The sequence below is a fragment of the Parasteatoda tepidariorum genome, chromosome 5, assembly GCF_982258835.1.
Source record: "Parasteatoda tepidariorum strain Cologne lab strain chromosome 5, Ptep-v5.0, whole genome shotgun sequence".
Taxonomy (NCBI): Eukaryota; Metazoa; Arthropoda; class Arachnida; order Araneae; family Theridiidae; genus Parasteatoda; species Parasteatoda tepidariorum.
In genome coordinates, this window is record NC_141759.1 from 53838843 (window position 1) to 53857430 (window position 18588).

At 31.0% G+C, this 18588-nt stretch overlaps 1 protein-coding gene across 2 annotated transcripts in view; it reads left to right on the forward strand.

The window, feature by feature from the left end:
• The window catches only part of sim (bHLH transcription factor single-minded), a 143426-nt gene that overhangs the window by 123026 nt on the left and 1812 nt on the right, over nucleotides 1-18588 (forward strand). Inside the window, exons 5-12 of one of the 2 annotated variants that reach the window (XM_071184725.2) lie at nucleotides 4169-4258; nucleotides 5928-6052; nucleotides 8928-9013; nucleotides 11928-12127; nucleotides 12958-13064; nucleotides 13167-13314; nucleotides 14550-14752; nucleotides 17409-17658. In XM_071184725.2, the coding sequence (XP_071040826.2) occupies nucleotides 5953-6052; nucleotides 8928-9013; nucleotides 11928-12127; nucleotides 12958-13064; nucleotides 13167-13314; nucleotides 14550-14752; nucleotides 17409-17658 (1094 nt within the window). In that variant the 5' untranslated portion in view covers nucleotides 4169-4258; nucleotides 5928-5952. 2 annotated transcript variants of the gene reach the window in all.

The window sequence follows — 18588 nt, forward strand, 5'->3', positions numbered from 1 at the left end:
AGAGGTTTTTCGAACTCGTGATCTCTGACTCTTACTCGAACCTTGTTCATTGAAATCCATAGTCTGACACCAATTTCAATAGATAGCACTGCAGATAGTAAATGCCTAACCCAATGAAAAATAATTGAAAATCATTAAAAAAATTTGAAATCTTTTTATGAATAAAAGCCTTATTTTAATATTTAAGAAAAATTAACCATCAGTTGCAATCACCTGCGTAATTGACGTGTTGTCATGGGAATTTAATTATTATTATTTTTATTTATCTGTTTAGGTTTTCTATTCATAACACTTCCTGACGAAAATTTTTTAAACTAAGACCTGGAACTGAGGAAGGAAAAATGAGTGCCTTGCTACAGGAATTATCAGCAAAATTTTTTTTCCGTTTTTCAGTTATAATTGGATATTTGGAAACGGTTTGTCTAATTTAGAACGCCCTGTACAAACAAAGTGTTTCGTAATCAACGTCATTTACGTACATGTTTTTAGAATTCTTGTCAAAAAAATAAAATCTTTAGAACCCACAATCTAAGGATATGAAATTAATATTTAAGTGCGAAAAAAAAAAACTTTCAAAAACTAAGATACTATTAACTCATTACTAGCATAGCAATTTTTCAACACCATGGAACTTTAAATGAGTGCCTTACTTACTGTTTAAACTGAGAAAAAAATTTATTTAGATGAATTTTATTCCAAATTTGTTAGAACTGAACTCTATAATGCTTCGTCACATTTTTTTTAATGATTAAATATTATCCATAAGCTTCTGCATATTCGAATTACTGGATTGTTTACAAGAATTCTAAAATACATTTATGAAGCAAAAATTCTACGGAGCACTCACAAAATGAAATAATAAAAAATCAAAATTAAAAGGAAAAAAAATCTGAGGGACATTTTTAAAAGATTGACTTTTCCCCCCGTAATTTTACAGGATATGACAATATGAGTACGCAGAAACATTTTTCGAACAGGTATAAGTTGAAATTCGTATAAAGGAGAAATATACGATATGAAACAATCAACTTAAAATTTTATGACATCTCTATCATCTATTTAATTTGAAATTACAGAAACATTAAAAAATTACAAAACCAACTACCAATTTTCATAAGAAACGACAGTAGTAATAGATATGCGGCTAAAGCTCTTCTCGAATCAGTTAAAAAATTAAGTTATCACATCTATGAGTATGAAAATATTGTGTTATAAGAAATCATATAAACGTTTAAAAGAACTCATTTCACTGATATTAACGTTGATTAAAAAATCACGAGTATGCCTTTTTCATTCATGTGAGTTTCAGTTTGTAAATTTTAGGAAAACATTCCCAATTTTTTATAATCTGATATTGAATGCCCATAATAGAAGCAGCTAAATTTTCTTTTCAAAATTTTTTTTTAAAAAAATTACATTTTCGAAAATCTCAAGAATTAGTTGTTCCCTCTTAAGTCTGAAAATAGAAATTCGTTTAAAAGCAAAACCAATCATCGCAGATGTTAAAATAATTAAACATAAATTACGATAGGCTGAAACAGATAATTGAATCTTCTTATTTCTATTTGTTAGAAGGAATATAAATTATTCTTTGTAATGAAAACAATTGTTATTAAAAAGCAAGCAAAATTTTATTAGTTAAATTTCCGATTCCCATTTTTTTCTTCTTGAACATTCGCCCAGCTCAATTCAATTACTTGTATATTAGTTATGTAAATAAACAACTAGAAATCGTATTTCTGACAGCTTCTGATTGTCTGATGAAGTCAAGTTTTGTTCAAGATTCAAAAAAGTGAAGTTTATCACTCAAATTTACAAACAACGTACCGCTATTGCTACGAAAAGACAGTTTTCGTCTTACCGTTTTCTGCATTTTCATTGGACAAAGGAATCATATGATAGCAAATATTAAGAAGTTAATCAATTGTATTTACCCTTATTATGACATTCATGTAAAATTTTGTATTTTGAAAATTTTTTGTCTAGTTTTTGTTTAGTTTGATATTTAAATGAAGATTTTTAATAAAACTGTTTAAAATTCTGAAGCAATATTTAAAATATTTAATATCCTTATAGTTTAAAATTCTGAAGCAATATTATACTATATCTAAATAACCTCTTTGACGAAAAATATTTCACGGTTCTTTTATTGAAACCAAAAATTAAATAGAATTTAAAAAATCGAGTTTGTGGAGAAAGTAGCAAATTTATTATATTAAAATTCCATCCCAGATAAATTTCAAGAAAAAATATTGGGATGTTATAATTGAATAATTTTTTGTTGAATTATTTGAATAATTGCAATTAATTCTATATGCAATGTGTGAGTGACCTTAGTAATAAATACAATGCGAATTGTTGTCGATTGCTTAATTTTAGTATTATTATGATGTTAAATGTGCTATGCACAAAAAAAATTGGACTATTCTGAATAGCTTTAGATTCCACGAATGAATCTTCACGTTCTAGGACTCTCTATCTTAAATGGTTCGAGGGAATGTGACCTCAAATAAAAGTCTTATTTTTAAAATTCGATTTGTCAGGAACTATTCGACCAGCTTCGCTCAAATTTTGTATTTTTCTTGCTAAAATTACATTCTTTCAAACTATTTCTTAAAAAAAATATACCTTACAATTTAAATAAATAAAATAATAAATAAATAAATAAATTTCAATAAATAAAATAATAGAAAGTAATACATATTTACTAAAAGCTATTTATGGCATGGAATTACCTCTGGATAAAAGAATTTTGATATTATGCGGAAAATTTTTCAATTCGCTTTAGAAGTTCTGGAGAAATGGCGATGTACGCAAAAAGCAAAATTAACATTATGGGGTCGAAACTTTGAACCACTATCCTGAGCAAACTATCATATTTCTCAAAATTTTATTTCATATTATAACCGTCTTTTTGAACAGCCCACTACTGAACAGTTTACTACTACGAATGTTCAACTTTATAGCCTTGTAATTTTGAACCCAATCCAGAAGACAAGGGAACTCCTGGATCAAGTATTGGGAGAAATTTGCCTTCGTGGAGGACTTCTTGATGGAACTAACCCGCATTTGCGTTACATGAAGAGGAAACCCACGGTTAGTCTCACGGCAAGGGGACTCTAACCCATGATCAGTTTACCACTGAGGATATTTTATGTGCGCTGTAGTCAGTGCGAGCCGGGTGCGGAATTCGTATCAACCAGCTATCGCTGGGATTTGAACTGTGGCAACTCCGTCAAAAAAAAAAAAAAAAAAAAAAAATTGACAAAGTACGATTTTGTGTTTGATTTCATAACTTAAGAAATCGTCTGCACTAATTAATTAACAGATTCGAGGTTAACCTCTTGAACCATTAATATTTAGTCTCAGAACGTGGAGATCAAATCATTAAATCAAAAGTTTTTCAGAGCTCTCTCTCTCTCTCTCTCGTTCTCTTTCTTTTTTTTTTTTCTTCTTCTTTTTTTCCTTTTCTTTGCGCATTATTCTTTTTTGAAGATTTGAAAACAATTTTCTCACTTGTTTCCACTTTCCAACACAAATACATTAAAAACCTCATATTATCCTTAAATGATGATTTCAGATGTAACAATTAACGCTGTTTTTCAAGGCTCTGTCGCCAAGGAAAATTAAAAAAATCCATAGTTTAAGTGCCTTACACTTAAAGAAATGTGATGATTTTAAACAACATATCTCGTGAAGAATTATCTGGGCTTTAGAACAGACAAATAACTTAAATACTTTAGAAGTTATTAAAAATCGCCTATTTGGCGTCAGTTTTCCACCTAGGAGAAAATTAGCAAAAGCAGTGCCTTATTCCTATTTTTTGCAAATTCTTATGAGCCCAGGTAATGCAACATTGGAGTAAGTTTTTAAATATTAAAAAATTAGACCACAAACGCTTATCATTTTCACAAAACTGCGACTTTTCTCCATATTGAGATTTTTTGCCATTTTCAAAAGAAGGGCAGGCTTTAGACTCAACTTGACTTAACAGTTATGAGTAACAGTTGCAAACTCACAGCAGTTATAAAAATAGCATATTATTTACAAAAAAAAGCTTTATTTCATCTTTCGACGGCAGCCTTGAAGAGCAGCCTTAAATTAGACTTTCAGTTTTAAATTCTAATGATATTTATGAGAAACTAATTTTTTTTCATATTTATTTCAGACGCTGGATGGTTTTGTTTTTGTTGTTGCTCCAGATGGGAAAATAATGTATATTTCTGAAACTGCTTCCGTCCATCTAGGATTATCACAAGTAAGGTTCATTTTTCTAACTAGTTTTCAAAAGTAATGCTTTACATTCATTATAAAAATCATAGACAGTTTCATAAAGTTTTTATTTTGATAACTAATATCTCATTTTTTTCTCACTGAAGTAACTTAGTCACTACATGTTATTTATTTTATTTAGACAAATACTAACTTTTTTAATGATAAACAATACAACCACGATATGTATATAAGATATGGAACATTTAAGATACAAATCAAATATAATAAATGCGTTATTCCCCATGCAAGAATTAATGAATAATACAAAATAAGAGAATAATATAGAATAAAAGAATAATATTAAATCTATCCCATGTAAGGTTACTAGGGCGTTGGAACTATGTCCAACAGGTCGTGAGTTCAATCCCCACCGGCCGAAGACTCTCTTTGTAGTAAATGGTGACCGGTGCACGTTAAATCTCTCTGGTCACAAAGTCCTCTATGTTCCCATGACAAATCATATCTCGGAGGGTTCTGAATCAGAGGTTGATCGTTCTCTGGTGCTGGTTAAAATTACGATTTGTGGATGAATGAATGCATGTAGGAATGGGACCGCCCTATAAACGGGTTGTGGCATATGTGTCAGGCAGAAGTCGAATTCTTGGCCATAGATGGCGCCACTGGAAGCCAAGAAGAGCATGTCCCTTTGCCTTAATGACAACAACTTACGACAATAATAACAACAGATCGTTTATAAGAATTATAAAGATAATAAATACATTATTCTCCCGAATTCATCCCCTCCTTAGCATTTTCAATTTTTATGAAACGTATCTCAAAAGTAATTAGATATGTCATATTAAGTTCTGTGAAGTTTCAGCCTTGCGAACTAAAAGTAAAAAGGACTTTTGATTAAACCGTCATGATTTTTGTTTGGTTGCTTGTTTTGTTCGTTTACGTCGCTCTAGAGCTGCGCAATGGGCTATTGGCGACGGTCTGGGAAACATCCCTGAGGATGATCCGAAGACATGCCATCACAATTTTGATCCTCCGCAGAGGGGATGGCATCCCCGCTTCGGTAGTCGGACGACCTGCACGCGAATTTGAGCACTTTACGGTAGAACAGTTTAACGAGGACCAATATCGCACACCCTCGGTCCCTACGCAGACTGATCCAAGTGGTCACCCACCCGCACACTGACCGCAGCCAGTAATGCTTGACTTCGGTGATCTGCTGGAAACCGTGTCTTAACGATCAGTCCACTGCCGGTCTCATGATTTTTGATTAAAACGTATAATAATTTCTGAAATATTTCGCCAAAACGTCTGAAATTTTTACTGAACATTAGAAATCATTTATCAAGTACCTACATGAAATATTTAATAGCCACAAAGTTATCTAGATCTAAACTTGATCTTAACTTTTTCTTATTATAATTCGCTTATACACGCTGATTTTCCGCAGAACACTCTTCCCTTACCGTTACAATATTTTGTTTTTCCTGAAACTTTTCAGAACTTAGCAAGACAAGCGCATCAAGTTTTTCATTACAAATGTCAACAAAATTTGAACTGATAAGCGGCTTGACTTCAATTCAACCAAATAGTTTGTTTTGCATCTTTAATGCAACTGTTACTCGTATTTATACGCTTTTAGTAAATGAAATCTCTAATCCAGTTTAAAATTTTTTTATTTCTACTTCTATTTTTAGGTAGAGTTGACAGGCAACAGCATTTATGAATACATCGATCCAACTGACCATGACGAGATGGCTGCTGTCTTGTCCCTTCAGACACCACCTGTGCATCCTCAAATTCCTGCACCACAGGGTGGTCAGTACGTCTCGACTCTTCCATGTCTATTTGATGATCGTGTCATAATAGTTAAATGAAAAAAGATATTCACTAGCTATTATACCTTTATGGGGCCACTCTTTTCCTAGTTATTTGTTTTGTTATGTTACAAATATGTAACATGTAATAATAGTTAAAATGTTTGTAATGTTTTGTTAAAATATTTTTTATGATTGTAATTGATTTATAAAAAAAATTGTGTATTAACTAAAATTGGACGATTTTTAAGAAAATTTATTTTTTGTGGGAAGATGAGCGAGTGGGTGGTGTTTTTAAAATTTTACCTGCTGTAAAGAATTATTACAGGACTCTCGAGGTCTGGAAATTTTTTTAAAGTAGTAGCGAAAATGATACACTATCTACCAATAAGTTTTTGGACACCTATGCAAATGACTATATCTGCGGTTCTGAGATACGTCACGACCTCCGCCGGTATATAATGTGTAGGGAACAACATCAACATTAGTCCCATCCAAGATGACTACTGTACTATTTTGGATGACAATGTGCTTCCTACGTTGTGGCAGTTTTACGGGGTGGACTCCTGTTACTTCCAGGATGACAGTGCCAGCTGTCATGTTACGAGGGTCACCAAGACTTAGTATGGTGCCAATGGAGTTAATCGAATGGACTGGCCTGGCCAAACCCCAGACCTGAACCCTATCGAGAACCTCTGGGACGAGCTGGATCGCCGAATTAAGGGATGTACTACCCGTCCAAAATCGGTGAAGGAACTTGCATGTCTTCTCCAAGCCGAGTGGAAGACCGCTAGCCGTCATACAATGACTAGTGGAAAGTATGCCTCGGAGGGCTCACGCTGTAATTGCCTCTCGTGGAGGCTCTACCAATTATTGATTATGAATAAAGTTTGTTTTTCTTTTCAATCACACGTGTCCAAACACTTATTGGTAAATAGTGTATATTTCTAGATGCCTTAAGCTGTCAATAAACATTTAATTTAACGAAAATATATATGGGTGCAAAAAATATCTCGTAATTAATTTCGCAATTCACAAATGAAAGATAAATTTAAGCATTTTTCAGTAGTCATGAAAAATGTTAGCTATCACTCATTTATTTTCTACAGGTCGTGGGAACCCCGTATAATAAACTTAAACTTGTGTCCTTATAAATAATCGAATTTAACAATTAACAAACGAACGAATTTAACGAACGCATCAAATTTATTAAGCATAAGTCATAACTGGAAAAATAACTCCCCATTGACATTTAAGAACTAATAAAGTTGGTGGGAAGCATGTTTTCCATGGCCTTATAAAGAGTTAAAATGAAAAAATTTGCTGTTGCAATACTAAACATTTAAAATTCAACTACATATTGTGATTGCAGTCATTATTAAATTCCTCAAAATTCTGTACATTAATTTTACATTCTTGTTTCAAATTGATAAATACATTATAATTACATTTCTTTTTTGTATATTTCAATATAATTTTAAAAAATAAAACATTGAATCTCCAACAGAAATTTTCAAAATAGTAAATATAGCTGAGTTTCTAGAAAGCAAATCACGTGGTAAATGAATAGATAAAAGTAGAGCCCCTAAATTAGAGGAGCGTTCATAGTATAGGAGCCTTAGATAAAAGCAGTCTTGTAAATTCTGGCTGTTTATGTTTCGTAATTCTTGATTGTCGAAAATAAAATAATTTTTTGAATTGGTTTGCATATGGTCATTATTTTTAATTGCGCTATGATGAAAATGGGAATTATTAGCTACGAAAATTTTTAAAATTATGAGCAGCTTTGGATGTATTATATTTGTTGATTTAACTAAGTAAAATATTGCGAAATGAAGTTTAATTACTTCGATGGCGCAACTATATTTTTTTGGGATAACTTTATTAAAAAAATTTTGTTTAGTGGTTAAGCATTTAAAAAAAAACATTTTTAAGTAAAAATTGTCACATGCATCATAAGAGTTAAAGTTGCAACTATTAAATTAAAAGAATAGCATCAGGAAAGTGCAGCTATTTTGTCAGATAAGAAAAGTATATCAAAATAGCTTTTGAAAATCTTCTGCCGCGTATTGTTTTTTGTTAAAAAAATATTTTGTAAAATGTAAGCACAAGAAAACTTTTTAAAGTTTAATTAAAAAAAAAGCCTTTATATTGGAGTATGGAAACAATTAAACAACAATTTTTAAGATTTTATCTAGCTATAAGAAATGAAATCATATTGATAATTTTCAGAGATTCAGCTAAAAATCTTTCCCATTTTCTTCACAGTTTCAAACTTAACAATTAAAACATGCTTACGTTTCGTACGTTTCCCTCAAGTTATTAAAGTCTACTCAACTTGACATAATTAGAGACCTTTTCAATAACAAAAACTATAATCCAACTGAAACTACACGCATAAAAGTATCTTTAAATGGTAAAAGTTAAGTGACGTTGTATCAAAAATAAATTAATTGTGTCTAAAATACGAATGCTATAGAAATTGCAAAATGCTTCACTTTAACAAAACGTTTTAACAGCTGATGAAGTAATTAAAATCTGCATTAAATAAAATACTTCATTTAAGTAATTATCATTTAACAATAAAAATCTATTCTCTTCCTGAAAATTACGAGTAATTTACGTATTTCGGGATCACGCAACCGAAAGTTTACGATTATAAAGAACTAATTAAAAGATGCTACTTAATTACGTATATATTTTCATCAGTGGTATTTATTTCATTTGAAATATGTCACGCGTTGTAAATTGTTTATTCGTTCCTTCTCTATTTTGCTCAATTAAGAAAATTCTAATTATTATGATTATTTCTGACAATGAAAGAGTGATGTTTGCTTACAGTGTGCTTATTTTTTTTTTTACTTTGTTTTGTTTCTGTAGAATTTGAGCTGGAGAGATTGTTCTTTGTGAGGATGAAATGCGTTCTGGCCAAGCGAAACGCTGGTTTGACATCGGGTGGATACAAGGTGTGCTCATTTAAAAATCGTTGGTTAATTATTTTCTTAAGCTTGTTTTTATATTTCTCTTTCCTAAGAAAGTAGGGGAGAGTGGGGTCAATTGTAACATTTTTTTACTTAACTATTTTTAACTAACAAAAAATCCAATATATTATTAGTATTAATTGACAGACGAGTAAAGTAGACTATCCTCTACTAGAAAAAAATATCCTATTTTAAATGTTATTATATTAGTTATTAACAATTTTTGACAGTCGTGCACTTGTTACAATTGTCCCCACTCAATTGTCCCCCAATTGTAACAGTTCATAAATTCAACTAAAACATAGTTAATTATACGTATTATCATAGTTGTGATATATTTTTTTATTGATCAAAATAGTAGTGATATTTTAGGAGTAAAAATAATAATGAGCAGAGACCTAAAGGGTTAAACTTTAAGGGGTTAAAAATTTTAATTTATGCTGTGAAAGGTGACAAATAAAATAATGCACATGCAACATATTATAAATGATGTAGGAAACTATCGGTGGTTCTTAAAGAGTTAAGTAATGGTTTGTAAACATAAGATTATTTATTTTCAGCTGTTACAATCGTCCCTTTACTTATTGTTACAATCGTCCCCAAGACGCCATTTCAGCTTCATTTGTTAAAGACAATGCTAGTTAATAACCAAAACCGATCTTTTTTTTTTGAAATGTTAATTAAGGTGTCCACTTACATATTCGGTTAATAATTTTTATTTGTTTAAACAAAATTACTTTGTTACAATATAATATTCCAATACCAAAAAAAGTACTTACATAGCGTGAAAATATCTTTTGTGATGCAACTCTTTCAAAAGTACATAAAAATGGTTGCCAGCAGGGGTGTACATGTAGATTTATTAAATACACCTTGTGCGCCACCTAGGAACCAAATCTAAAACCCGACACTCGAAATTTTTACTCTGTTACAATCGTACCCTGTTACAATTGACCCCACTCTCCCCTACTACAGTTAAAAAAAATTATTACAATTGAGCTTTCTCATCCTATTGTAATCTTCAGAACCGATGTACTAATACCATAGAAAAGTTATCAGACATAGTAATCACCTTCTCTAGCGCAGCGCAGTAATATAGAAAACACATTCACTAACGTAAATTATTTTAGTGTATGCCATCCTACTTAGTGCTAAAATATTTTAAAACTGACACCACAACAACAACAAAAAATTCAAATTCTTGGTATTTTACTTTATAACCGTCGTTGAACAACCGAAAACAATTTTGGGTTTGCGACTACTAAAGCTCAACTACGTAACCTTGTAATTTTGAACCCATTCCAGAAGACAAGAGAAATACTGGATCAATTATTGGGAGAAATTTGCCTTCGAGGAGGACTTTTTGATGGAACTAACCCGCATTTGCTTTACATGGCCAGGAAAACCATGAAAACCTCCCACTGTTAGCCTGACGGCAAGGGGAATCCAAACCATGATCCGTCTACCACTGAGGATATTTTACGTCAGCACTGTGGTCGTTACAAGCCAGATGCGAAATTCGTATCAATCAGCCATCGCTGAGATTCGTATCTGGCTCACCTCATTGGAAGGCAAACCCTCTATCCCCTAAGCCATCCAATTTTTTCTATTGTGCAATAAGTACAATAGGCCAAAAAAAATTATTACTCAAATAACTTTTTCAATTATTGGATTTTCACGTATTAAGTGTCATGCTTTATGATTTAAAAATTGAGTGTTCAAGTTTGCTAATGAATCAACTATTAAATAAGTTACAGTCAAAAAAACGTATTTCCTCTGAGTAATAATAATAATTCTGTGTCATTCACTAATGCATATATTCTTATTGTTTGGTATCCTATAGTAAAAAAAACTTAAAACTGCCTGTGCTATAACAAAAATGAAAATGGATTTTTCAACTTTTACTATTTTAAACACAGAGGACGAAAAATATTTATTACTCAGAATAACTTCTTGTTTAAATTATTGGATTATCACGTACAAAGTCCAGTCATATTGGTTTGAAGGATTCAGTTTAAATAAGCTAATTAAATAGTGAAACTATTAATTAAGTTCCGCGTTCAGACACAAAAACGTAATTTCTCTGATTAAACTTTTTTATTATTATTATTTTTTACTTATTAGGAATTTTGACTACTAAAATATGGTGAGTAACTGGTAGCTGCTATCAGGATAATATGAAAATGCAAAATCTGTCGAACAGTTTAATTATAAAAAAAATTTTTAAAAAGTCATATTTTTTAATTTTAATTTCTCAAGAGCTATTCGACTAATTTCATTCAAATTTTGTAATTGTTATTTAATAGTAAATAGTTTAAAATGATGTAAAAATTGAAATGATCTGCACTTTTTCGATCATAATTTAATAAAGTATTAGTAGTTATCAAAAGTTCTTTTGCATGGAATGATCTTTAATTAAATGAGTTTTATAATTGTGTTCAAAAAATTTTCAATTCGCTTAAAAAATTTCCAATATATGACGAAATGTGTAAAAAGTGAAGCCAACATTAACCTTTTACTTATGGCTAGTACAATAAGGGGATCACAATGACTTCATCATGCTAAGCGCCGTAGACAAAATGTTAAGGGGCCCAATCTTTTGACCGCTCTCCTGACTAAACTATTAGGACCTTATTCTCCAGATTGCAGCTACATGCTGCATTGTGTTGATCAAAAACACAAATCTTTTTTTTGGGGGGAAACTATCTCTTATTATTCATATCATTCATATATTAAGCTATCACTCATTTGTTTAGTAGACTTAATTTATTGTTTTAATTAGGTAGACCTTATTTAAAAAAGAATCGTTAAGTTTTAATATTACCAAGTAATTATACCCCAATATGATACTTTGATACATTTAATTTTATTTAAACTTCATTTTGAACAAATATTTCAGGTCATTCACTGTAGTGGGTATTTGAAAGTGCAACGGTACAACGTGGAAGCGCCCCCATATGACAGTTGCTATCAAAACTTGGGTTTGGTGGCAGTTGGGCATTCCTTACCACCCAGCGCCATTACCGAAATAAAGATGTACTCCAACATGTTCATGTTCCGAGCCAACATGGATCTCAGATTGATATTTCTAGATGCCAGGTATGCTTCTTAGATTGATATTTCTGTTAGAAAGTGTTCGATAAAGAAATCTTAAAATGTGACGGATATCCGAAGCCCATTCTAAGACAATTATAACATGCTGGTTCAAAATTAGCATACTGGAGTAGAGTCCTGATTATCCGAGTCCCAAGTTTCAGCTTTAACCAAGCCATCAAATATTTAAATGATTTTTCTTTTGTTCTAGTTTATTTTTTATTTCTAAAACTACCAACGAGAAAAAAAATCCGAATTTTATCTTCCAAACACTTGGGGCAACAAGCTGTTTCTAAGAGTTGGTATAGTTGTTTGTTTTGCAATTAACAAAATTAAAACAAAACAGTAAATGAAGGCTAATTAAAATTACATGATAAGAGACAATTTGAAAATATTCTAATAAAGGATTTTTTTTTCATGAAAAAATTTATTTTTCTTAAAAATTTTCCCACCAGTTCTAAAACCGATTTTTGTTTCATACTTACTAAAATTATACATTAAACGCTTAATTACGCTTAATTAAGCTTTTTAATAATGAAATACGCTACAGTAAAAAGTTTTCACAATTCTACCTCGGTCTTAATTGAAAAACTTCATTCATTCTAAAATAATCTCGTTTCTTAATTGAAAAACTTCATTCATTCTAAAATAATCTCGTTTCTTAATTGAAAAACTTCATTCATTCCAAAATAATCTCGTTTCTTAATTGAAAAACTCCATTCATTCTAAAATAATTTCGTTTCTTAATTGAAAAACTTCATTCATTTTAAAATAATCTCGTTTCTTAATTGAAAAACTGCATTCATTCTAAAATAATCTCGTTTCATTTATTGCAGAGTCACAAATTTAACCGGTTACCAGCCTCAGGATCTCATAGAAAAAACCTTGTATCATTACATTCACGCCTCAGATTGTGTACAAATGCGATATTCCCACGAAACCCGTAAGTAAAACGAGTCGTTTTTTTTTTTTTTGTTGGTATGTTCGTGAAATTTGTGTTTAGTTTCATGCTGATGAGTGTGATAAATTTAATTTTCAATTTCAGTACTTCACAAAGGGCAAGTAACAACCAAATACTACCGATTCCTAACCAAAGATGGTGGTTGGATATGGATGCAGAGCTATGCCACCGTTGTCCATAATACGAGATCTTCAAGACCTCACTGTATAGTAAGCGTGAATTATGTTCTCAGGTTAGTTCATTAAGCTTTTATTTTATTGAAATTTAAAAGTACCGAAAGTTGGGAATTTAAATCCAACCCTCATCAAAGACTTGGCGTATAATTTCAATAAATTTACAACAGCAACAAAAAATAACCCTAATGAAAATAATATTTGTAGGTTGCACTTTACACTTCATACCATAGTTTGATCTTTAACTTTTTTTAAAAAATGAATAGCAAAATTAATTTAATTTAATTAATTAATTTCCACTAAAAAGCTATGAGAGAATTGATTAAAAAAAGTTATGATATCTGTAGAAATGACATATTTTGTTAAATTTCACATTTAATGTTTGAAAGCATGAGAAATTCATGGTGTGGTGGTATTCTGACTGAAGCTAATGTTCTGCACTAGGGTATTAGAGTGTTTGATTATGACATTAAAGTGTCTGAATCCATGTTGTGACTTTAAACGATTTTTGGTGCAAAATTACACTGAAAAATATACGCGAAAACTGAAAATGCATTGAAAAATAGACACGTTATTTTTTTTTTTTTCAGAATTCCTCTTTATATTTGACTGTTTAAAGTCGTTTTATTGAAAAAAACGGTTTGTCTCCGTTTTTCACTCTAATCAAAAACGGATTGAAACAGTCTGTTGAAATTCTAGTTTTTTGCCAAGCAATTTTGCGATTCGTAATATAACTTCACCTTTTCTTCAATAATTTTACGATCATTTCTTATATTTGCTCTAACTTTTTAGCAATTACTTTACGGTATTGACTCCCTTAACTTCTCATAAATAAGACTGAGATTCGACTTTATTGTCAAATTGATACCATATTGAAGTGAAATTCTCACTATCACAATTTCTTTATAATAAAATACTTGAACTGTTATGGGGACATAGCATATAAAATATATATGAAGGGTGGTGATTACGGAACATCCTGTATATTTTCTTTTCAAACTTCGCATGTTAATCACAATAAGTGCTTTCTTAGGTTATTACTTTTAAAATTTGCATAAACAGAAGGTGAATATTCATAATAACATTTTGGAAAACTTTCACTTTAAAATATTATAAAATGCTACTGTTATTTAATATTAATTAATATATGTTAAATAATTTCCCAATCATAGAATATGTTATTTATTATGTTGTTATATTTTATATTTAAAGCTACAGGTTCTCTAATGTTTATAGAAATATTTTAAACTATGTAAAAATTCCCTCTCAATTGATAATAGAAAATTTTTAACAGCAAACAAGAAGGTGAAAGTTTGCAATTGGAAATGGAACAAATTAGGAAGGCAGAACCTCTCTATCCAGCTTCCGTTACCACTACTCAAAGCAGTCCTACGAATGGCACAACAAATGCAACACCTACGAGAGTGCGACATCAGAAAAATAAAAATCGAAAATCTCCTTACTTGTATGACGAGCCTAACATTGGATGCTTGAGAGGCAAGTACTAAGTAATCCCATCTTACGAATGCCTTCATAAAGTTCTTTATTCTAATGAAAGTTTCAAAAAATTGGCAACAATTAATACTGCGAAATAAAAAGCACTAACAATTGTCACAAACTGACAAAAATAAAGCAACGGGTGCGTTTTTGTGTCCATAGAGCAACTTTTTAAACGATAAAAATTTGTATTTGGTATCCTGCCATTAATACTGTTGAGTCCTTCTGCTTAGTTAATTTTATAAAGTTGTTCTTAACGACACAAAAACGCTTATAGTGCTTAATTCTCATTTCATTTTTACTGTCGGTTATTGAGTAATGCTTCTCAAAAGAGATTATTTCAATTTGCTATTCTTTTCGATAAAATGAATCACTTCTCAGAAGCATATCATTGTGTTATATAGTTCGTTCACCAGGAGTTGGCACTTGACTTCGCCTTTATCACGTGGTATCCGATCATACTATTTCGCTATTTTTGGGAGAAGGATGTGAACAATCCTGAACAAGGTTGCTATTTGGCGATCGTATGTCAAAAATATTTATTTCGCAATCTTTATGTGTATTTTTTAACATTAAATATTTCATAAATTTGATATTCTTCTCTTTTAAGATATTCTTCTCTTTTTGATATTCTTCTCTTTTATATTTTGCTGCAATATATTCAATTAGCTGGAGTAACGAAGAGTATACATAATAGCAGATGATAAATCGAAGTAAGTGACTGAAAAAGAAGTCACTGTTTGCGTTTGGCGCGTTTGAAAGGTTGTCTCAATTTCAAGCACGGAGACGTTTCTCCTTTTTACTCCAGCGCTGAAATGAACTCTTCGTCCGAGGAGGTGAAGCCAAGTGCCAATTCCTGATGAACGAACTATACTTGTAAAAGTATACTTATTTAACAGCAATGTTTCTAAAAACTAATCTCGTACTTGATTTAATTTAAATGTAACTATGTATATAATAGCCTCTAATTTTTTTTTTTAACTTGCACAAACGCTGCCGAGTTGAGTTGCGTTGTCTTAACTAGTTTGTAATCAAGAGATGTCAAATTTGAAAGATAATTTTAAAAATTACTTCTTGAATGTTTTTTTTTTTTTTTTAATTTCTAACCTGTGTTAACATTTCCTCAATTCAGGCATTTACAGGGCAGATTTGTTGGCCACTCTTTCAGGGTCACCATATTAGGTGGGCCAACGTTGCTCTCTCTGTAAGGACAGATAGTACACAGAACATTCATGCCTTGCCCGGGAAACGAACCCAGAACCTTCCTGATGCAAGGTCAGTTCCCTGACCCCTATACAGTCCGGTTGGCACTTCTTGAATGCAAAAAAGATCGTTTATACCTTATACCATAGGTTGCCAACGTGGACGCAATCGCCCTCCCCCCAGTGGATAGTGATGATTTTTAGAGGGGTGCTAGCAAGTTTATGGGTATGGAGGGGTGAAAGTGATTCCTTTAGGGTCGTTATCAAATTAAAGTTGAAATAAGCTTAAGTGCACATTAAAATTCATGAAAATGTTTAGTTTGTTATCGAAGACTTTTTTTTAATTACTATCTCAGCTCATGAATTTTGTTAGTGAAGCAGTATTATTATTAAAGTTGTTCATTTTTAGGGGAAGAAACGATACAATAATATTATAGTTTTACACACTTATAACCACTAAATTTGAATTGAGCCACAGCCTTTTTAAAATTAAAACTTTTGTGGGCCTAAGGTTTTCCTAAATTTTCCCTAAATGGTGTCTATAATTTTTAGCTCAATTGAACAAGCATTTTTTAAAAAATAAATGTATTATTTCTGTGTTCTTTCCCTAGTTAAATATTACTAAGAGATCAATTATAAAAATTTACTTATTTTCAAATTTCCAATTGCTAACTAATAAAATATATCTCACTGACTTTATTTTGAAATATGTTTCTCCAGTAAAAACAATTATTTAACAATGCAAAGTGATATGTTGAATTCATTCACTTGAAATTTTGACCTCTGAAGTTATTATTTTTAATAAAAATTAGCGTAAAAAACGTTTCCGATATAAATACATTGGCCATTTGGTATACTAATGACTAAAAAGTATGATTATAGAAATGCATTGCAACAAGTATAGTGAAAGGCTAAAAATTTGACAAAAATAAGCTCAATTATATATTTAATTGTTTTATTTCAAGGGAGCGTTGAAAATTTTTTGACTTGCAAAGCGGGTGGTGTTTCGAAAAATGTTGAGAACCACAGGTTTATACGTTAACATCGGATGACAAAAGCTGTATGAAAAAGTATTAGTCCATATTTAAAAATGTTAAGAGCCACAGGTTTATATTTTAACATCGGATGACACAAGCTGTATGAAAAAGCATTAGTCCATATCCGAAAAATGTTGAGAACCACAGGTTAATACTTTAACAACGGATGACAAAAGCTGTATGAAAAAGCATTAGTCCATATTTAAAAATGTTGAGTACCACAGGTTTATACTTTAACATCGGATGACAAAAGCTGCATGAAAAAGCATTAGTCCAAACTAAAAAATTAAGTAAAACGACACAAAATCAATAAAATACTGAAATTCATTCGTTTTAGTGTTTCCAAAGTAATTAACTCCAGCTTAATATCGAAATTTGTAACGGTTCAAAGTAAAATTGTCTACTTTTGTTTTGCAGGTGAATCAGTAGATCCTTGTTTGTATGAAATGAATTCATTTCCGTTGCATCATGCTGCATTTCCTCCAGTGACCCATGCCCCTTATCCAGAGATGAATACGCCAAATCAACCCTCTCAGTATTCTCACTCTCCCCATGTAGCTATGGGTCTTCTCGATCCTGCCAATGGTGGGTTTCTTCCCCACTACACACACCAGAGAGTATCACCACTACCTCCTCAAGTGGAATCTACTTACGAAAGAGATGATCGGTATGAATCACTTCAATTACTACTTCAAAAAAAAAAATCTCTTCTTGCCTCAGTGTGTACTAATTTACATAAAAAAATTTTGCAAAATATGCTATGTAAAATTGAAACAAAAGAATATCGGGGATTATTTCAGACTTTTTGCGTCTGGGGATTTTGCATAAAATTGCAAAAACTAGTGTTTTGATCAGACTTAGTAATAATGGTTTGATCAGACTTTTTAGATTTTTAAGTAAAAAGGTTTTCAGACTTTTTGGGAAAAGTCCTGCTTTTTATGAAAATTCTATTCATTATTATCTGAATTTAAAATTATTGTAAAATTGGATTTTTTTCTGTGTGTACAAAGCACAAAACCATATTTTCAGGAGGTTATTTTAAAATTAATGACTAAAAACGTCATTGACACCATTCCCCAAAGAAGAATTTCGCGAAAGGTTTATTTTCAAAATGAGAAATATAACTAAAGGTTCATTAAGATAATTATGTAAAAGGTACTTTACTAGGAAAGAATAATTTTTAAGAGTCCGTTTTTTCGATAAAGTAATTAGTGAAATGTCTGTTGACGAACACAAATTTCTCCTAAACTGAGCCCAGTATATTAAAGCAAATATATATATATTTTTAAACAGAATATAAGCTCTTCTAACTAAAGTAGCATACTACAGAGACTTCAAAACACTAAACAGCCAGCAGTAAACATATAACAACAGCAAAAACATAAGATATAATAACAGTTTTTCAGAAAAAATTTTTGATTTGTCTTTTCCAAACTAGTTTGGATAGCTCATAACAAAAAAATTTCTAAGAAATCTATCAAAAACATAATGAACTGTAAGCTACCAAATAACACAAACCCACCATGTGAATCTAGTGAAACTATTTTAACAGATACAAACGTCAATTCGAGATAGATCATTTATTAAATTATTAGTG